At 42.7% G+C, this 22,512-nt stretch overlaps 1 protein-coding gene across 1 annotated transcript in view; it reads right to left on the reverse strand.

The window, feature by feature from the left end:
• Hhip (hedgehog interacting protein) overlaps window positions 1-22,512 on the reverse strand; it is an 87,689-nt gene that overhangs the window by 24,802 nt on the left and 40,375 nt on the right. Inside the window, exons 5-7 of the mRNA XM_005345395.3 lie at window positions 2,008-2,159; window positions 1,372-1,545; window positions 739-882 (exon numbers count right to left, since the gene is read on the reverse strand). Of these exons, the coding sequence (XP_005345452.1) occupies window positions 739-882; window positions 1,372-1,545; window positions 2,008-2,159 (470 nt within the window). The remainder of the gene's footprint in view (window positions 1-738; window positions 883-1,371; window positions 1,546-2,007; window positions 2,160-22,512) is intronic.

A 22,512-nucleotide genomic window follows, 5' to 3' on the forward strand; every position in this document is an offset into this window, starting at 1 on the left:
AAAGACATTAACATTTACCTCAACTCCTTGCAAATTAACACCCCACCATCTTGTATTAAGTGAGATCATGGCAGTAAGAACTGCTGTGCGTGAGGCACCAGGCAGCACTCTGAACTGTGATTCTTGTCTACAATCCCGACAGAGCCCTTAGAGCACACTCGTTACCTACCACGTCTGTGTAACACATGTGCTGTTGTCTGCGAGGCTCACATCCTGGCATCCCAGTGCCCTCTACAGTCAGTAGGGCAGACAGGACCACTAGGGGCTGATAGCATCACAAGAACACTACTCTCAGCAATGGATTGATGCTATTGTTGTGAGAGGGGGCTGGTGAGCCTAGGAGCGAGTTCCCCATAAGAGGATGAGTTTGGCAACTTTTCTGTCTCCCTCCCTGCCCTTTGCTCTCCCCTCCCACTGTGAAAGGAGGAAGCAAGAAGGCTCTCGGCAGACACTGAGCAGGTGCTGGCACTGGAGCCTCAGATTGCCCAGAACCAGAACTGTGAGCCCCAAACCATCTACTGTTTGTGAATTACCCAGTATGTGGCATCCTGTTGAAGCGGCACAAAACAGACTAAGGCAACAGGAAAATAGAACTTATAGGTATTTAAAGGAAAAAAGCCAAAGGGCTTCTAACGGTGGTTCCCCTCCGTTTTTTTTCTAAGAGCTTGTGTCTTCCTTGCTCAAGCTTTTTTTCTTTTGTCTTTTTTAAGTAGGGACAGAATAGGCGGATGTCCTCACCTGCCTGGATCATGGAGCCCATGGGCAAACACTTCTGGGGGCTGGTTGGTGCTGTTGAAGTGGGGGTTGCTCCGTGGTATGGAGTAAGGCACACTGCACACGTCGGTGTCCACATCCAGCCTCAGCACGGAGCCTGTGAAATCACTGAGAAATTGAGGGCAGTGAGTACTTCATGTTCAGGTTGTGTTGTGTACCTGGGGTGACGTGGCTCTAGGGAGAAAAAAACCACCCCTCTTTGAACTCAGAATTGCTTGAGTTCCAAATTCCATATGGCAAGGAGTGAGACCAGGGGCAGTTTGGGCACAGATGGAGGTGGCCAAGGATGTGGTATAGTATGTGCCTTGCTTTTTTTTAAAAAAAATCTGTCCTTTATCGTCTTTGCCAGGCGATGTGTTTTACATCCTCAAGACATTAGTGTAGGGGCACATCTACTACCCAGCTGCTGGGCCCAGAGGAAGATGCAGGGTAGCCTCTGCAGCAATAATTTTAGGACAAAGCAAAGCGACGCTTCAACATAAAATAACCACGTGTTCAACCATCAGTGATAGCTTCTAGTTGCTGGCTCAGAGCCTACGTCCCTGCATTGGAATGATGTTGATGCCAAAGAGTACTTGTTGGTAATCAGACTGTTACCTTAACCCATCCATCTCTTCCATGTCATCCAGCGTGATCATACCGTCCCCAAGGATGACGTACAGAAAACCATCAGGACCAAAGAGCAGCTGTCCTCCGAGATGCTTTCGGTGGAGCTCAGCCACTTCCAGAAACACCCTGGCTGTCCTCACATCAACTTGATGGGGATTCTTCCTGTGTGAGGGAAGGGAAAGCGACATGAGTCTTCAGGTATAATGTGAATTCACAGGAGAAGGAGCAGTGTACAGATACATTTGGAACGGAGCTAATCAATTACTCTGAAAAATTACTGAAATTTTACTGAATTATTGAATTACTGAAGAATTACAATAATTTCTACATTTTGGAATCATTGCTGAATTGAAGATAATTAAGAAAAAGTACCAAAGATATTATTTTACTTAATTTCCCTTATACACACACATGCACATACACACACACACACACACACACACACACACACACACACACGTATGCACATACAAACATATACGTGCACGTTTTATGCCGTGAGAAGATTCTGCTTTAATTACCACCAGTTCATGGTAATCATTTCTAAATAGTTAGCAAAGAGATGAAGAAGAGAAAGCAATATGGCAGAGTTTGCAGGCTTCCAATCAAATTAGTTAGGGATACCTGGACACTGTATATTCCACAACCCTAAGGATGTGGTCATGAGGCCCGATAGCCCACCGTTCTTGGTTGGTGGTATAAGACACATACAGCTTCCCATTTTTCTTGTAATTGGGATGGAATGCAAGGCTTAGCAGGCCCCTTTCATCTCCTCCCTGCAGTCAAATGAAAAACACAAAGAAATTGTGAAGTTAATTATGTTCTTTATTGTGTTTCAACTGGGACCCACGAAAAAAGTCTCTTTCTTTCTTTTGGGTAATCTTAGCCCAACCTTTTTCCTTTTCTCCTTTGCCTACTGCACAGAAAACGATTATAAAACAGTTCTTTATGCGGCTCTCTTTAAAGGTTAAGAACAAGACAATTGTCTGTGCAGTTATCTAGGTACTCTTAGGCCATGTTAGTCGAGAGATTTGTGCAGGTAATCTTGGGAAGCTGGGCAGAGCAGAATTCTTCACTGGGTTACGAGGTTGCTTGCAGTGCATAGGAGACAAATAAAAACACTTCACAATCAACAGTTACTTCTAATCCAGCTCACCAAAACCTAAAACCCAGTGCTGGCTGCCAGCTCCCATTGTCATGGCAATATGTTTAGAAAGCAGTTAAATTGCTTGTGTAATGTATAAACCTTTGCTTCAGCCGGAGGCATCGACCTCAGCTGTCGCAGCGATGGTGGTCTGCGCATCACAGCGAGGTAGCAGCAGTCCTGGCCATCTATACAGAGAGGAGGTATTTTACATGCACCCTAACACAGAGAATAGAAGGGTGAAGAGATGAGGAGAGCAAGGAGAAGGACCAGAGTGGGGGTGGGAGAAACATGAAAAAGGAACGGAAATAAAGGAAAAATCTCAAACAGCCCTCCTTTGTTATTGCATGGACGTCAAGGATGTATACATTAGACATGCCAAATACTAGAGCAATTAAAACGTCATCATGTTCGGAAATAGAAAGGCATTTTATCTTCATTTTCTGCTAATCCAGCTTGTAGAAATTCAATACGGTCTTAGCATTTGCTGCATCCCATGGGTAGTCTAGGAGGGCCCGTCCTGGAAGGAAAGCATCTGAAATGATGTAGGTCAGAGACTAAATGCCACACTCTAGGAAGTGAGTGAACGTTCTTCTCTGAAGCCTGATGTGAATTCTACAATTGCTCATCCCCTATTTACGCCTTTAGCATTGCATCTGCTTTGACAAATATGGTGAGTAACTAGCTTCTGAAGTGTTAAATGGGGGGAAATCGGTAATATAAAAACTTCTTTGCAGGGTCACGGTCAACAATGGTCTACAGTCAGTCCCATTCCACAGCCTCGGTCACCAGCCCAGAACAGATCTGGGTGCAATTTGTATGGTCCATCAATCTGAGAGCATAAAATTTTAGGCATAAAAGTTCATTTTTAATCAACCTTGTTTGATTTGTTTCATGGCTCAGAAATAAATGTGCTTGGCTATACAGCATCCAAAGTTGAAATATTGAGACTTTGAGAGTTGCATAAATAAAACACTGGCTGGAAATGTCCGGTAACTACTGACTCATTCGTTCAAGTGGTAACTTTTCGCACATCGCCATATGCCTGACTTTAACTTTAATCATTAGAGTCAGATGCTAATGACTATGATTTATGAATGCGCCTCTGTTCTGTGATGATGGTTTTAGTGCGGACTCTGTTCTGGTGTTCCACCCCTCACATCATCGGGAGACAAATATCCCTTGGCTCTTAGAGGACTCAGAAGCTGGGATGCAGGGTGTCTGCACACTTTAACCACTCTGACAGATTGCAAGAGGAAGCCCACAGGTGGGATTTTGTCTGTGATTAATTGTCCTCCCCAATACTTCTCTCTAAAACTATGGGACAGGCTAAGTGCCGCCTGCCTGCTTCCCAGGCAGCTGTGGTCACTGTATGAAGCTTTGGTTGAAAGCAGTCCTCTGTCGCTGTTAATCAAAGAGTCAGAAACACAGCCCGGAGAGGAGAACAGCATGTTTCAGACTGAGCTGTTGCTTTTCAGGGATGAAGGAATGGTCATTAGCAGGCGAAAGGAAGGGCCACACACAAATCGACAAGCAGGCGTGGCCATTGTTCACTTTAGAAACACATGGCTTACACCCTGAATCCAGAGCACCACAGACATTTAGCCAAGTGCCAAATCCAGAAACCAAATGAGTTGTAAATGGTAAGGAAACAGATAATACATTTTTTTAAAAAAATCAAAAATTTGAACATTTTTCAAGCTGCACAATTGACATTTGATTAATTTAGGACATAGGATCTGCTCTTTTCAAATAACCTCTGGTACGAAGTTGAGTTCTGATTGGTTTAGAAACGACTACTTAAGTCATTTCCAAGAAAAAATTTCATAACTATATTGGTGAGAAAATTTCATGTGTTGTATAAATATCATGGCTGTCTCTAATAACAGCCAAGGCTCAGGCATTAGGAAAGTCTGTTAACTCCTACTGAACCAGGAGACTGAAATATTGATAGGTGATTCACCTGGATTAGCTTTGACAGTGATGTTGTCTAAATTAAAATACGTTATGAGCAAATCATGAGAGAGCTCTCAAATGGAAACCTGCTTTTGAGGTCTGGCTCCCTTCTCGAGGTCTACATGAAGGGACATGTTGATTGGCACCAAAAGTTGACTTCATGGCAGAGTCATGATATTTCAGATATTTCACTTCTCAGGTCCCTGACATGGCTCCAGCTTAGGCACTAACAGACACTGTCCCAGCAGAGGGACAGCAGAAGATGGGTTCCTAAGACCTCTGTTCTTCCTGTGATCATACGCCCTACCCACCCAATCTCTAACTGTATGGGTTCACTGCCTCCTTCTGTTCTCCCTCGGTGCCGGAGCCTCATTGCCTCCCCGCTATCGGAAACTCCACTACACCACTTTTAGAGACTCAGCAGGAAGAAACAAGCAGCCTCTGTCGACTTCAAGGATGTTACTCCTTACTCCTCTCATCCTTCCCCTCGTGATTGGTGGTTTTAAGGCTCAGAGCTTATGGAATGGAAACCATGAGCTCCCTCCAGAAATGCTTGGAGGTAAAAACTGATCCTGGGAGCATCTGAGGAGAGTGAATCGTTTAAGATGAGCTGAACTGACTGAGGGTACAAGCACACTCACTGAGTGGAGGGTGGAGGGAAGCCTCATAATCCAAGGGAACTGGGCCATTTAGAAAGAGTCTGGCTTCTAACACCATGCTTTGAAAATCTATTAGCCAATGTCCAAAATGATGATCATCACCTGTGTGCATGGCAGTGACTTTTCTTCCCCCTCAAATCCTCACATTGAACTTTGGGCTTGGTGATTAGTTATAGAAACTTTGTATGCAAGTTGTGCTTCAAGTGACTGTGCACACTGTATCATGAGACCCAAACCAGAAGCTAACAGAGCAAGATACTTCTGATATTGCAAAACAGGATTATCTTCAGCAAAGCTTATGTGTGAGAGTTTTCCAGTCAAGCTTAAAAAAAGAAGGAAAGAAGGAAAGAAGGAAGGAAGGAAGGAAGGAAAAACATTTACAAGAAAACCCTCATGCTATTTTAAATAAGATTGTGATAGCATGCTAGGCTTCAGGTTGGACAAACTCATTACTCTGGCTAGAGCCTGGTGCCTTGGGCTAGCATGCTAGGCTCTTTTCCTTCCTCAGCTCTCAGTAGTGCAGCAAGTCTGGACAGCCCCACACCAACCACAAGTAGATATTCAAAACAGGATTGTTGAATGAGTTGAAAACAATGTTCTTAATCTGTTTGGAATCTTGAGCTTGATCCATGTTTCCAGGTACATCAGAAAAGCTTCTCCAGGTCCTTCTCCTGGTCATTCAGCTCTGGGGAGCCGTCTCACATGGCCATGGTGTAAGAGCTTCAAACCCTCAGCTGAATACTAAGATTTTAACAGACCAGCTCTTCTCTTCTAATGTTGGGATAAACTTTACCCTTTGGGGCAGATCAAAGTTCTAACAAATTTTAGAAGAGTGTTCTTCTTTGAATAATATAAAATGTCCATTTGGAAAAGAGAGGTCTCCCTAAAATGATTATAACAGAAAATATATTTTTCTCTTTAAGGGAAATTTTGAGGTAATTGTCTTTCATTGTGATGTCTTCTACAAAAAGCATTCTCTTTATACTTTTTAGAAACATGTTTAGACTTACTTATCTTTATCTTATATGTGCGAGTGTTTTGTCTGCATGGATGTGTGTGTGTGTATGTCAGAAGGCACTGGATCCTCTGGAACTGGAGTTACGGAGGGAAGCAAGCTGTGGATGCTGGAACCAAACCCAGATCCTGCCCAAGAGCAGCAAGCTTTCTTACCTGCTGAATCATCTAACTACCTCCCTCTACTTTCAATATGGGGTAAACTTGGCTTATTCTGAGTCTTTATTTCTGTTACATTTGCTTCCATCCCCTTTGGGGACTGCAGGCTTGAGTGTTTTAGCACCATGCAACGTGGAACCGGAAGCTGGGTGTGTCACTCCCCATTTTTTTCATAGTTTTTCTTCAGTGTCCTTTGATATATAACTAACTGGACTTCAGGGTCTTTCTTCTGGAGCCCTCGTTGTCGTCTGAGGTATTCACAGTGTCTAGGGATTAGGGCGAGGTACCTTTGGGGCAGGTTATTGTACTGACTGCACGGACATTTTAGTTTAGTTTTTAAAAAGGCTCCTACAGACGGGTGGTTGCACGTGCCTATAATCCCAGCACTTGGGAGATAGATGCAGGAGGATCAGGAGTTCAAGGCCAGTGTCTGTTAGATAATGTGTCTGAGACTGGCTTGAGTTATCCAAGTCTCTTGTTGCTAAACAAAGCAAAACTGAAGCAAGAAAGAGGTTCCTAAGCACATAAGGCTTAGCCTTCATGAGTGTGACTTCACCATCCATAACGGCTTATGGCTCTAATGGCGAGGAAACATAAGTTCACCTATAATCAAGAAATTATTACTGCCTTGATAATTAGGAACTAACACTAGCTGAGGAGATGTTTATTGAGTCGGTGTCAGATTTTGCTTGGCAGTCAGGATAAGGCCTCCTGGTCCTCAAAGAGCAGACACGGAGGCAAGTGTCGCATTTCTACCTCGCTCTCTGAGACGCTGATGTTTCTCAGTGGTGAAACCGTGCTATGTCATTAGAAACGGGCATTTCCAAACAGCAGGAGCTGCAGAGAGTCCATAAACAGTTGGGCGATCTTTTCACCAAAGGTTTATTTTTTCAGGTACTCACAGACCTAGCAACTCCAAGACTTAGTAACAAAAAGAAAGAGTGTGACTTCTGAGCAGCTAAATGATTGAAGAATTAGGCAAGTTCCTACAGACGGTAAGGCCATTTTCTTACGTGACGCCAGGGCATAGAAGGGAGCAAAAGCCTTGGGTAAAATTATTGTTCCCTTAATCCCAAGGGAATCTTTGAGAATTAACGGCGGAACAGAAGAGTGGTATTTTTAAGTATCTCCAAACCGTGTCACGCTGACTTTCTCACTTCCTTTATCAGCTGTCACTCGTCCACGCTTCACGCTACACGGAATGAGAGGGAAAAGAGGACTTGGTAACCAACATGGCTTCTTGTCCGGAACTTTCTGCTATCCAGAAATGAGAAAACAAGTGACTTTTTACTATATTTATTCATTTGTTTATTTCTAGAATAGTCATCCCAAACACAATAGCAGATTATATCTTCTCAAAGCTCACAACTGGAAACAAGACACATCTGTCATCTTGGTCTGGATGTGAAGATTCAACAGGGGTCTCAAGGGTTAATGCAAATGTCGGCAGAACTGCCTTCTTTACTAAAGTCTCCGGGGATTTGGTCCCCTCCTTTCCAATTTTAGCAGCCTCTTACATTCCTTAATCTATGACCCCTTTCCTCCATCTTCAAAGACAGCAATGGCAGGTTGAATCTTCACACACCTATCCAGTCCTCCCAGCCTCGCTTTCCACCTTCAGAAAATCATGAGTACCGAAAGCCTGCCCAGATATTCGGCCTCCCATCTCTGTGTGGGTTTGCACTCTTGATCCTTCCGTAACCGAATTTTCCTTTGACAGTTAGGTAACAAATCATAAGAATGAGGACATATTTTGGTCAGGGTCAAACCACAAAAACAGTTTAATCTGCCTGACCCTAAGCATTTAAAACTTAAGTCTTTTTGGCCATGGCCTCTAAGTGGTGAAATTTATTTGCACACTCACTGAAAGGTACGAAAGGAAACTCTATCATGGCCCACCTAGAAATGTAGCTGCCATGGTAGAAATAGTCCTGATGACCTTCAGAACGAGTGAGAGCAGCCATCAGAAGTGAGGGAGAAAGAGAAGACAGTTTTACAAACAGTGGGCAAATGAAACTTGTGTGCCTGCGTTAATCAGGAGCAAAACTCCTGTGCTGTGTGGGTCGTCATGACACGGGAGATACTACCAAGTATGGGAGGTCCTGCCTGGTGGGAAATCTTAGCATTTTCGGCACCTAAGACTGTGTTCTATATTCTTTTTCTTTGTTCTCAGTTTTGAAATACGCTGTAGGGTACTTTTGTTTTTATTTTTATTTTGTTTTACACCTTCTGGGAAAGGTCAAAAGCACTGCCTTTCAGCAGTTCTGACAGTGTAATTTCATCCCTGAAGAAGAGCCAATCGCAGAGGGATCTTGAACGAATTTACCGGAAGGAATCCACACATAATAAAAAACACAATTTGTCTTTGTCTTAGTTCCTGGCTCAGAGCCCCAAAACCTCTTGGAACTTCCCGAGTGTCAGGAGTGTCATTTTATTTATAAAGCAGTCTTTCCACTATACCTGAGCTCGTGCTAACGGTCTGACAACTGGGAGCCCCTAGGCCGGTCAGGTGTGCCGGCAGTGGCCAGAGAAGACAACCACACGTCTGGAGAACTGAAGCCTTCAGCTCTCTTCTTCCCACCCTGAGTGGGAGCTAATGACTAAATTCACTCACCAATGGCCAACGATTTAATCCATTCTGTCTATGTAACAAAATCTCCATTAACAACTCGTGAGCTTTTGAGCTTGTTCAGTCGGTGAAGTGCTTGCTGAGCAAGTGCGAAGACCTGAGTTTGAATCCCTGGAGCCCACATAAAGCTAGCTGTGGTCCATGTAATCCCGGCGCTAATTTTTCAGAATAAGCAGAGACTGAGCATCCCCAAATGTTTGCAGGCCAACACACAGCAAGAGACCCTGTCATGAAAAAGGTAGAAGGCAAGGACTCACATATGAAGCTGTCCTGTGTCCTATACATGCACCCCCGCCCACACTCACACGTCCCCCTCCAATCATACACATACAGTTTAAACAATCAACCAAAACCAAATCCCTCCGCAACAGTAGGGTCCAGGGAGGAAAATGCTTTCACAGAGGGCATGGGCCATCCTCAGAACCCTGCCTTCTACAGGGTTCATCTTCATGGCTCCTACATTTGAAACCTATGGGGACAAGTGCACCATTCAGATACTGAAAATGTATATCACAATACTTTATGTACCTATGTTTGGGATTTATTTTCTGTTGAATCTATGCTTGTCAAGTAGAATTAAACCATGTTTATACTTTCAGGTCTTTCCCAGATTGCATTTGACGCAGTATAGGTGTTTGGAAAATGAAGGCACTGTTCCCATTCCCATGTCTAAGTCGTGGTCATGTGCATAGTATTGCTAATACATGTGCCATAGGAATTTAAGTTATGCCAGGAAATGGCTTGAACACTAGGGCTGTTTGGCTCAATATATGTTACTTGGTAATAATTTTGAGACATTCCGAAATTCAGTTTGCTAAAGCATTTCCAAAAACTAAAAGGCTTCAATATGGTTGAGCTTTGTGATACACAAATTTGTAAAGGTAAAGGAACAAAACAATAAGCTTACAAAAGCGTTAGCTCCTCTCAGAAACAGTGCTACACATTTTTCTGAAGAAAGATTTTAGAAATTTCGATGCCATTTAGGGAAAGTAAAGATCTTACTCTGTGATTTTAGGCTAAATAAAAATAAAGAAAACTTATAAGGCAAAGTAAAGGAACTTCATGGGATTGAGAAGTAAGGGGAAGTGAGAATTGTTTTGTCAAAGAAAAGCGTTAGAGTTCACTAAATTATTCTGTTATGACCTACAGGCTAAGTACATGTTGGATCTTAGGTATTTCTGAATGAGGGCATAAACTGGTAGCTGAATGTATGCTTAGTCTGCACAGAAGGCTCTGTGTACAAAGAGCACCGCGCACGTGCGTGCGCGCGCGCGTGCGCGTGCACACACACACACACATAAACGTTCGTGCTATTTTTAAGATAACCGTAAAAGGGTAAAATATTGGTTAATTACATTGTTAAAAACACTGAATGTCAGTTATGTAAAATAGGAATTAAAACAATTCTCCCTGAGGCTGGAAACTTCTTGAAGGTGTGCTCTCACCTCCCTGGATAGACATGTCCCAACAGTAGCCTGTGCTGTGCCCTTTACCATGTCCCAGAGATGGCATTGTGAGGGCTAGCTTAAACTCTACAGCAATTTTAGGGCTTGGCGCGATTTCACTGGTACCCTTGTTCTTTTTGGATAAGGGATTAATGAATTTGTCCAGAATGTATGATGAGAAATGGAAGATTAGGACTCATCTCTGCTTGGAGCACAAAAAAAAATGAAAACCTTTGTCATAGTCTGTGACCAACTATTTCCCAAAACGAAGGAGACAGGGGCTGGGGCTAGCTTTCCTTCCCGTACCCACTGCTCCGGAGCCGAGGTTTGGAAATAGTCTGGCTTAGGTTTATCAGTCCTACAGCGGAAAATGGTGGACACTGTGTCTTAGTTATTTCAGCTAATAGGTGGTAGTTTAACTGAAGTCAGCTATTTTTAACTTATACAGTCATGTATGCATCTAGTTATCTTTTAAAAATGCTTTTCTCTCTGGGAAAACAGTAATTAATTTTTTAAATACAGACCTTCAAAAGTCAAAAGAGAAGGAAGCTAGAATGTCAACTTTGTTGAGACAGAAGAAACAAATAAGGCATTTACACAGAAAAAAAATTGTCTACATGGACAGAATTCAACATGAAAAATATTTACTTTGCTTATTGATTTTATCATGCCAAAGGGATATGAACCATGATGCAACAGAAGGAGGCACAAGGCAGGATTAACTGAACTTGTCTTAACATTTCTTCAGCACCTCCTCCCAAGTAATGTACAATAAAACTAAGCTTTGGTGACACCCTCCCCCCAATGTCACTCTTTTTTATCTTTAACAATGTAGTACTATTTGATAAAGAAACTAGCAGAGAAAAACAAGTCCTGCCTTGCGTCATTTCTGTGCTGTGCTGTAAACAATCTTACCAAAGCCAAGTGATGATTGGCAGTTTGTTGCCATGGCTGCTGTGGTATGGAGAGATGTAGGCACTCAGCTCCTCAACACCGGTGGACAGCACTGCAGAACGACCCACAGACCTAGGCTCATTTCCCCTGCATTGTTATTGTGCTCTTGCCATTATCCCTCTATTTTCAAATCCTATTCCTTCATTGTTTTGTGAAGAAGTAACCAAAGATGTAAAATGATTAAATAAACAACCCATTAAGCACGAGGGGAAGAAGTGTGTCTTCCTGATTTTTTACCTGAACCGTTTACACAAACTAGTTCCACCGACTCTCCTCCATGGAGTAGGACACTCACAGATCATTTCATGGTAGAATTTGCTTGGTCATTTGATGGGGCCTAGAGGTTCATGTAGCATCTCTTTGAGAAGAGCCATCCAAGATTGCTCAGAGACTTGGGAAGATAAAGAATGTCAAGCCACTGACCTCCAAAAGCAATGCTTGAATTGAGCACAGCAATGGCAAGGGCAGAAAGAAACTGAGGCTCCATGGCACATTCAGTCATTCTCCAGATAAAACTTTCAGTGGGAGACTGTGATTTTCAAGTAAAGAACGTGAAGCTTCCATTTATTTTTACGAGAAGCTGTGTGTTACGGGGAGCAGTCTTCCCTTGCTTGGAGCCATCCAAAGGACGCCTGGACTTCACAAAACTGCAGGCATGGAAAGACAGATTCCAGTTTCTATTCAACAGTGGGCCCCCATTTACTTATGATAAATCCTTGTCTCTCTTCTCAGGAGATGTAGGTGGGTGTGTTAACGGTAGTTTATTAATGAGTTGTAGGCATATACACTGGACCATTGTAGGGATTTAGTTGAGTTTTTAAAAAATAATATCACTTAAAAATAGTATGAGTTCTGAAGTTAAACATAAAGCAATTTATTTAGTAAACAAAGAGAAGATTTGGAGCCACTCCAACGTTGCTGTGTTCCCTGGGGAGAGTGACAGTGAATCCCGATAGTGTCTCCGACACATTACAGATGAGTCCTCTATAAAAGGTGCTCCCAGACTTGTGCTGGAAGAAGACACACTTCTGATGTGGCACATAGCTCTGAAAATGACTTGTGAACCATGTTGACTAGCATAGCACACGCTTATTTAAGCTCCACACTTACTAAATTTAGATTCAAAGTTGGATATTCAATGATAAACCGAAGAAGACTGCGAGATCCTACAAGGCAGAGCTGTCATCCACGGAACGAATTCGCGTGTCAGAATATTAGCTTATGTAACAGAATGAAATGAACATTGCTTGGTTATAACTGGGTAGGATCAGTTTTGCCTTCTTTCATTCCCTCAGGGATTCTCCTTAGGACCATTCTCAAAAATATTAGCCGTTAATAAAAAACCTGTTAGGTAGAGCCTGGTGTGTGGGCTGATGGCCTTTAGTCCTAGTACTCCGAAGGCAGACGCAGGTGGAGGAATCTTTGATGAACACAGTGAATTCAGGGCAGTCAGAGTAAGACCCTGTCGGTTCACAATACTGGGCAAATCTTGTTTGTAAACAATTCCTTTGAGATAAAGGAGAAAATTTAGAAAAACATGCTAACTTCTTCAGACTTTCTTGTATATTTCCATATACATATATATATATATATATATGTGTGTGTGTGTGTGTGTGAGAGAGAGAGATTCTATATATTTGCCATTTGTGTATGTATATACTTGTTTATGTATTAATTTATTTAAGGCAGAGCTTCACTATTAACCCAGAGGGGCTTGTAACTGGCTATGTGGTTCACATTGTCCCCATACCCATGACTCTGCAGCCTCGGATTTCCCAGGCTGTGTGAGTGAACAAGCCTAGGTTCAAGTTCATTTTATTTCACGGGTGAAGCGTCGTTCCATTGTCTTAATACTTGAAGCTGGTTTTTGTTTATTTGTTTGTTTGTTTGTTTTTGAATAACTTAGTCTATAATAAAGACAAACTTTTAATGAATTCATAAGCATCAGGAATGTACTTTCATAAGGATGAAATGAAAGTCAATTTTTTGAATGATTTGGAATATTAGATTTTTATAATGAGAATGAATGAAATAAAGAGAGTAGTGAAGACGCGTTCACCGCTAGGATCTCTGAGGCAGGAAGTCTGGCTATGGGGTTTCAACATTAGACACAGGACTATAAAGTATATTTCTTTCATAGTTTCATGTGATTTATATCTGTGCAGTTGGAAAATATTTTTTTTCTGCCAGAAAAGATGAGATTTAAGGCTTTTTCAATAAGGGCAAAAAGAAAAATCACAATATAAAAGATAAATGCTCCACTCTAGCAAAGGGTATAAGATTGCTCTTAATGAATCTGACTTCGGGTTTACAAAGCCTGCTTTTTATGAAGTGCGGCTGATAAGCGGTTGTGCAGCCAGAAGTGTTATCTCCCATCGGGATGTGGATCTAAGGCTGGTGCACCTGGCTCTCCCAGTCCTGCCTCCGTGCTCTTTGCCATTGTGCATTTCCTCCTGTGACTCTAAACAAGAGCTCCGACTGACTTCCATGAGAACAAGAATTGAGTAATTAAATGAGATTATTGCTTTAAAAGGGAGCCTTGAAGAAAACAACCCCGGCAGTTTAGACCACCAAGGAACACTAATAAATTTAAGGAACTATGAGGTTCCCTTCAAGTGACCTCTCTTGAAAAGTTATATAACAGATTGCTGGAACTTCAAGGCCACATAAAAATTATGGCACTTTAAAAATTATTTTCTGAGTTAGAGTTTGAACAAATATGATTTATGTGTCAATTAAACTTGCAATTTACCAAAGTAGCAAAATAAAATTGCTTGCTCTTTGATATTATCATAAAGCACCATTTTATAAAGCAATCAAAATGCAGGATTCTAGCGACAACAGAAGGACTGGTTTACTGTAATATATATATATATATGTATATATATATATATATATATATATATACTACATGTATATATATGGTGTGCCTCCTATATCTAAATTGAGCAAAGGTGGTTGATATTTTATGTCTTATGTACTTATGTTAATTCTTTTTTGAATGGCCTTTTTTGTGACATAGTCTCTCTGTGTAGCCCAGGCTAAACCCCTCCTGCTTCAGCTGTACACACCATCAACCCTGGATTAGTATTTATGTATTTATACTAATTCTGGATGAAAGAAATAATGAATATTTGCAAATAACTGCATCTTCAATATGTGTAGAAATGATATGTATATTAATTTGGATAAAGTCTAGATTAAAGAATATAAAATCATGGTTGGGCAGTGGTGGTGCATGCCTTTATTCCCAGCACTCGGAAAGCAGAGACAGGTGAGTTCGAGGCCAACCTGGTCTACAGAGTGAGTTCCAGGATAGGCTCCAAAGCCTTTCATTAAGAAAGTCTAAAGGGAGTGCTTAGATGTTTTATTATTTCTTCTTATCACTATTAGTGTGTGTGGTGTGCATATGTACGTGTGTATATATATATATGTGTGTGTGTATGTCTCTGTATGCAGGTATGTGTGTGTCTGTATATGTATGTTTGTGTATGTGTGTGTGTGTGTGTGTGCGTGCATGTGTGTGGTGAGGAGAGAGAAAAGGTGGTATCTGGGAGCAGGTGAAGATCAGAGGACCACTTTGTAGAACTGGTTCTGTCCTTTCTCATCTTTACATGACTTCCAGGGATTGAACTCAGGTTGTCAGGCTTCTGTAGACAGCTCTTTGACTCCCTGAGCTATCTTGCCAACCCCCTAGATTTCCTAGGTTTTAAAAGAACCAAAGGGAGGAGCAGAGTCTTTACTTGAAATAGAAGTTTGCTGTCCACTGTCTTCATAGACTTCTGCCAGTTCTCAGTGGAACTACGTACTGTTCCCTAGAGTTTCTCAACATTGCTGGGGACAATGTGATGTGGGACCCCAGGACCGGTTTGCAGGAATTGCTGACGTTTTGATCACATGACACTGCTCTCAGTTAACGGACCGAAGAATTAGTGAAAGACAAGCAATTATTTCTAGTATGGTCGTTATTTCACACATGAGGCAATCTGGACAAAACTGAAGAAAATGGACGCTGTACACTCTAATTCCGAGCACCCCATGAGGAGGAAGAAGAGTTTATGCTACCAAATCGCAGTGCAAATACGGTGTTCATTTCCCTAGCAGGCACCATCTCCTCCTTTCAATACCCAGCGCTCATTCACATTTATTCTCTTCAGTCTCAGAGCTTGCCCCGGGAGTCCAGCCCTTCCCTCAGTTATCCGTGTGATAAGGTAAGCCAGTTGCTTCTATAGCCTGGACACCAAATTCCTAGTCATGCAGATTGCCACACTGAAGGGCATGAACTCGGGGTTCAGACACCAAAGTTTACTGTCAGCTTCCCACTTACAAGCCTTTGATTTGGGGGAGTTCATAGAACCCCTGTGTTTTCAACATACCACAAACAAGGGCATTGGGCATTTCCTACCTTGTGAATCACTGTGAGGTGGTTCACTGAAAGACCAAGGGATGGCTTTGACACATTCTGGTGCTTAGTACAATTTCAAGTTATTCTCTTATGCCATGGCCTGAGCTAGTATGTTCTAGCTGGGAAATCAGATTTTAAGGAAAGATGGTTATAAATAAATGCACAGTTCACTTTTAGGAAGGATTCTACAGGAAAATATAGGCTGTTATGGGAAGGCGCACTAGGATTGGGGATCAGTTTAGTCTAAGGGCTCAGGAAAGGTCTGCCTGGATTGTGTATTCAGACTGAAACTTGACAGAAAAAAGATACAGCCCCTCTTAGAGCGGCACCTCGTAGAACTGGAGTAAGACAACAATCGTGTCTGTCTGTGAGCTCTCTCCCTTCTTTGGAAAACGAGAAGGCGTAAAAGTGTGTGTGTTCTCCACTCTTGCTCTTGGGTCGCGGTGAATCTCAGGGCTGCGAGCGTGTGTGGACACAGTGGGAGGAATGCGAGTTCTAGCAGCACTTTGTTGCCTTAACCCTTGCCTCATGGCTTGCAGGTTGTTTAACTTTGGAACAATAACCCACTCCTAAGCTTTTGGTTCTTTTCCTATTGCCTAGCCTTTGTAAGCTCCTCTCACAAGGCACCCACCGTACAGCAAAAGACAGAGAAACCAAAGTTGAGGCTTCTAGCACTTGGATCCCTTGCTGTCAGCATTAGCCAATCAGCTCTGCTCCTCTCAGAAGTGTGGGACGGGTTTTGTGTATCTTAAGGGTCAGCTCCCACTTCCCTGATAAGTCTAGACTCAAGGGTTCTGCATGTCTTTCTCTTTCCTTTCTAGTACTTTTCAAACAATCCTAGGACACCACTCAACTCTCATCATGGTGTGTTAGTTGTTTCTACCGTCTCCCTTTACAGAAAGAAAGAGTCTTGAAGGGAAGTCACATTTTATTGCTCTGTGACTGTATCCAAGACTTAGCAACTGAGTGCTGCAGTTTTGGGCATTCGGGTAGTAATAGCTGAATGAATAAAAGGCGGTAAAATCTATAATTCTATTTTATGTATGCATGTATTTTATCCCGTCATTGCTTCTCTTTTAAAATATAACCATGTCAAATAAAATCATTCAAAAGAATTTATCAGTTAAAATAATATCAATAGCAGTTGTACTCAGCTGTAAACCCTGGCAACTACAATAGTGTTCGGCATGACAAAATAGGCCAGTAGTAGAGGCATGGGTGTCATGAGGGTTAACCAATTGCTTTCCAGTTGAACATAAGGGCTCCTGCCCTACAGGAGGAAACACATGTCTGGTGCTGGAAATGTGGCCAAGAACCCACAGGGAGCAGCTCATGGCCTCAGGGTGGTTGGTGGTGAACACAATGCTACTCTTCTGCTAAGCAGGCCTACTATCAAACCGCCTTCTACATTATCTCTCTACCCATGGTGCAGCTCTCAAACCACGGTTAAGAGATAACTCGCAGCTGGTCAATATCAGAGAATAAGTTTCAGCCATAAATGGGGCATCTCAGATCCTCCCCTAAGGCTGAGGAACTATCCAGGGGAGAGAGGGTAGTGAGATCGGAAGAGGAGTCCCATAGGACTGGAACTAAAGGGTGTCTTCTCCATACAGCAGGAGGTCTGTGCTTGTGACCTCAGAGAGCACCTGGGGTTGCTGTGTAAGGCCAAGCCGGCTGACATTCCCAGATGGGATACCAAGAGGTTCCCGAGTCCCCACCCGCTGAGGAACTATGGATGGCTTCCGAGGGAGGGACACTCGGCTTTCTCTCAGGGTGTGGCTCCCGGGAGGCTGACTTGCTCTATGGATGCCCCACATCCAGGGGCACATGGGCAGCATAAATCGGGGTTGATGAGTTACTAAAGAAAAGAAGAAGATAGGAAACTGGGGGCGGGTAGGAAGACAGTGTTAGATCTGGGAGGAGTTAGGGGAAGAAATTATAGAGTAAATACAATTAAAACACAATGTCTGAAATTCTCAAAGAATCCATAAAGCGATCTAACAAAAGAAAAAGCACAGAAGCAAGGAGTTAGTAAAAATAAAGTGTCAGCAATCCCAACTGGCTTCTTCTGGAAGCAGTGTGTTTAAAGTGTACAAACCGGTGTGACAAGGGAGAGTGCCGAGGAAACAGTGTAAAGCTGAAGGAGTGTCAGTGAAAACTGCTGTCTAGAGAAACGAGAGGAGTTCAGACAAAAGCCAACAGCCATCAGTTTGCATTCTAAAATTCATGAAATTTCGCTTTGCTTCCTTGTTGTGTCTTATGAAAATATTAAAGAGAACTGGCATAGTAGAGCGATCCCAGAAGCACTCCCCGAAACTAATGTCTCCAGAAGACTTCATGCAAAGTATTAAGGGATAACACCAGACAATTTGTTTTTCTTTATAACGCCTGGTCTAGAGTTTTAGAGCAAAACACTAATAAAAGTCAGTCATCATTATGATGTCATCAGCACAATTTCCTTAGAAATAAACCAGCAAGTACAAAAAATATTTATAATCACGACATCATCTATATGCCTTTCCATTGCTCAGAGCTTGGATTAAATTTAGTGGGGTTTTCTGTTTGTTATAAGGAGCAGTTTGGTGTGAAAGCAAACACATTAATAAGAGCCCCGGGAAATCAAACTATCCCTGCAAACTGCACGTGCACAGGTGTGGTTTTTTTTTTCACAGTGGACAGAGTTAATTATATGACTTGATCCAGAAATTTATGAAAGTTTTTTTTTCCCCCTCCAACTTTGGCACCTCAAATTCTTGAAAAGGTGTTTATCCATCGCTGAAATGAATTGTGTATATAAAAATCGAGCTTTAAGTGCCCACTGATGGGGCATGGATCATGATCTTCGGAGAAATGAGCACGCCAGTGATGTGTTTTGGATGCGACCCCTTTACACCCACAGATTCACTGTCTCAGTCACAGTAATGTAAGCAGAATGGTAGATGCAGGGGAGCTGAGTTTTGTGCGAACATTCTAGCGTGCTACTTCTTGGGAGACCCTGTCCTGATGTTTCCCAATTTCTTACTGTTTCACCTGACAGGGTTCATTAGCACCTACCAGTTTCCACAGTTTCATGGACATTTAATGATCTCTTTGTGATTAGTCTTTTGAAATATTGAAACCAACAAAGCCAGAGAACAAAAGAGAAAAGAGCCATTTCTTCAGTCCCTTTCGAAGGCATGATAACCTTACTGCCCCTCCCAAATGGCAGAAAGGCCAAACTCGGTGTTCATTTAGGATGGGAAAAGTCTTATCTGGGCACAGGTGAGACTTCTCCCCAGACCTGAATGAATTCAACTGTGGGCAGTTTGGGAATTAAAAGACAAAACAAAATAAAACAAACCAATTAATTCTGCAGAAGGCCACCCTGTCAAACGAGCACGAGGCTGGGGTCTTTTCTAGCAGAGTACACTTCCCGAACAATTGCGGTTGCCGACAGAGGCCAGATCAAGGGCTGCTGGTTTTCTGCCGCAGCAACGCGCTGTTTGTTCTGGGATCGATCCACTACTCTGAAAGGGCAGAGGCCGTCCACAGCAAGACCGCCATGCTTTGCGCCTGTATTCACTGATGGAGTGTTCCTAGAAGACAACACTCTGGGAGTCAGTGCTGATTCTTCGGATGCGTTCAGAGGCTGGGTGTGGCCTGAGTATTTATTGACTTGATTGTTTTTGATGAGTGGTGTCAGACTGACAAGAGTTTAATCTTGGTCTCTCTAATTGCTATACTATATGCACCGTTGGGACGATTTCAACTTCTCTGAACATGAGTTTCCTTGTCTATAAGTTGTGTTGGGTTGGTACAACCCAGATAATAGGACAGTGGCAAGGATGCAATGAAGGACCTAGTAGAAGATCTCTGGAATACAGTGGTACGTCCACAAGAAGCAGTATTAGTTTCTATCAAGAAAAAAAAAGAGTATGCTCTCACAACTTATAGCCACAGACTGGATATTCCTGGGTTTAACATGTGGACCAAGGCAATTCTTCATCTGATGTGGTTTAGAGAAGCAGAAAGGTTTAACATTCTGGTTTAGTGCATCAATACACGTACATATGCACGCGTGCATGCACACATACATACACACGCACACACATGCACACACGCCATACATACTCACACATGTGCATACACATATTACATGTTCACACACATGCTTGCACGCATGCATAGACTCAAGCATGCATTGACATACATGTTTGTGCATACACATGCACACACGCACACACAAGTGCACACATACAAGCACAGTGTAAAGCAGCATCACATTGGCCTCTGATAATACTGGGACGGCTCTTTACCACAGCCATTATTAGGCCCTTTACCACAGCCATTGTTAGGCCCTTTACTACAGGTCAAATGAACATTCGAGTTGCTTGTATGAGAAGACCCAGGGCATCTGCTTCATCTAGGCCAGCGGTTCTCAACCTTACTATGCTAACTGTGACCCTTTAATACAGTTCTTCGTGTTGTGGTGACCCCCAACCATACAATTATCTCATTGCTACTTCATAACTGTAATTTTGCTGCTTTTATAATAGTAATGTAAATATTTTTGGAGATCAGCACTTGTTAAAGGGCTTGAGACCCAGAGGTTAAGAACCTCTGGTCTAGAGCAAATTCACTTGGAACCAGAGAGCTATTGCCTCCCTGTCCACAGAGCTATTGCCTCCCTGTCCACAGAGGCTCAGTGAAGTACAATAGACGTTTTTGGGTTCTCCAAGAGAGGGCTGGTATGTCCTCTGAGAGGTTGGTGGGGTGCAGCAGACAGCAGCATCGGGAAGGGGGCTCTAAGCTAGGCCAGGTGTGCGACCTTCCCACGTCTCTAGGCCACACTGCAGGCCCACATGTTAAACCCAGGAGTGTCTACCCTGCGGCCTACAGGTTGCAGGAGCATATGTAGTTTATGTTGTGTGACATGTAACTTGAGCTATCCTGGGTCATATATTGCAGAGAATGGCTGCATCAGGGTAGATTTGTCAAGGGTTGTAATTCAGATTTTGAAATTTTTAAAAATTTTATTTCTTTATCTCTTTCATAAATGAGGATCAAATTCAGGTTGAGAAGCTTGGTGGCAAGTACCTTTTACCCAGTGAGTCATCTTGCTGGACCTATATACAGTCTTTTAGGGTATGGGACTAGAACCACCCACGGGGTCCTACCCTGCATAGAAAGTGGCCATCCTTCTCTCCCCAGGGTCTTCTCCTCATTGGGAAGTGATGTTCATTGTAATACAGCTTCTGACCTGGACACAGTCTACTTTGGGAGCTGTCCCACCCATGTCTGTAATATCCGAAAGCTAGACAGCAAACATAAGTACTAATATGTGCATCATGAGATTGTAGCCGGTGAGACACAGGCTAATTCAAAGTCACCGTGCACGGAGTGATGACGCTATTGCACATTACCGAAAACATTAATTACCCTTGACCTGAAAATGAAGTCACTTTCAAAAAATCTGTCACGGAGCCCTGAAGAGATAAGAGCACGACCTTGAACAACAACCATCTGGGACAAAGTACAAGCAAAGCATCCTTCCGTTAGCATGCACGCACTCATGCATGTTCTCCAAGCCTCCTTGTCCCTGAACATAAAGCTCAGATTAACCATACCAGAAGGCTGGCAGGCATGCGCACGGTTTGGCTGTGATGGTTCTGATCGGTTGGGGCTGGCAAAGGACTCTCTCATTTCCTCCCTCCACCCCCACTGCGCAATCACTTGTCCTCAGACACTTTAGTAGTTTCTACGTCTGCAGCTTGATAGTCTCGGTTGTTACTGTAACCGCCCAGTGCCATCCTTACCACCGGAGAGCCAATGGCCACGCAATCATTTCTCTAGGACTGCTTTCATTTTTCTCTTTATTTTCAAAATTTCTAACATACTTCAACCCTCCATTCCAATTCCAATAGCATCATTAATTTCTGGACACCCCTTCACCCCACTTAGCTGATTTTTTAAATTACGGACTAAAATGTACTCAGGACCATAGATAATAAACTTGTATCAGAATAGATTATATTCTTGAATAATTCTAGTGTGTTTTTACTGATTATTATTATTATTTTCTAATTTTGCAACATTTTCCTAAAGACTGTTTCTCGCTAATTTCCTCTTGGAAATTCCTCTTCTTTAGGTTTGGTGTCATGATGATACTTTTTAAAGTCTTTAGGGAGGATACTGAACTTAATTACGTCTTAGCCACTATAATTTGGTCGGCCAGCCACACTTGCTTCCTCAACCAAGCCATACATGACTCAAGCATAGCCCAAGAGCAACCTCCACGCTGCAGCAGCAGGAAACTGCTCCAAGAAAGCAGTTGTTGACGGCATTGAGAAACGGCTCCTCCAAGCCACATCCCAGGGTAATGTTCGGTTGGCAAAAGAGGAAGTTTTATGCAGTTCAATGTGGAAATCTGCCTCATGCGACCACCCATGAGGGCAGCAAAAACAAGTCACCTCGTGAAGGTGGTCTTTATACAAAGGTCAAATCGGACTTACTGGAAACTTCGGGTGGATCGGAAAGTCTGGGCTTAATATAGTGAACTGCCTAATTTAAGGCATACTCAAATTTGCCTGTATAAGTAAAGCTTCTTGTAAGATCAATGCATGCCCCATGATGCTGAAAAACAAGATGATTAGATGGACACGAAATGAGATGGCTTGTGCAAGATAGTACTTCCTAATTTTGATACAGCCCTTTCTTAGTTTTTCTCCCCCGTGTCTCTCTCTCTCTCTCTCTCTCTCTCTCTCTCTCTCTCTCTCTCTCTCTCT

This window comes from Microtus ochrogaster, chromosome 4 (genome assembly GCF_000317375.1).
Source record: "Microtus ochrogaster isolate Prairie Vole_2 chromosome 4, MicOch1.0, whole genome shotgun sequence".
Lineage (NCBI taxonomy): Eukaryota > Metazoa > Chordata > Mammalia > Rodentia > Cricetidae > Microtus > Microtus ochrogaster.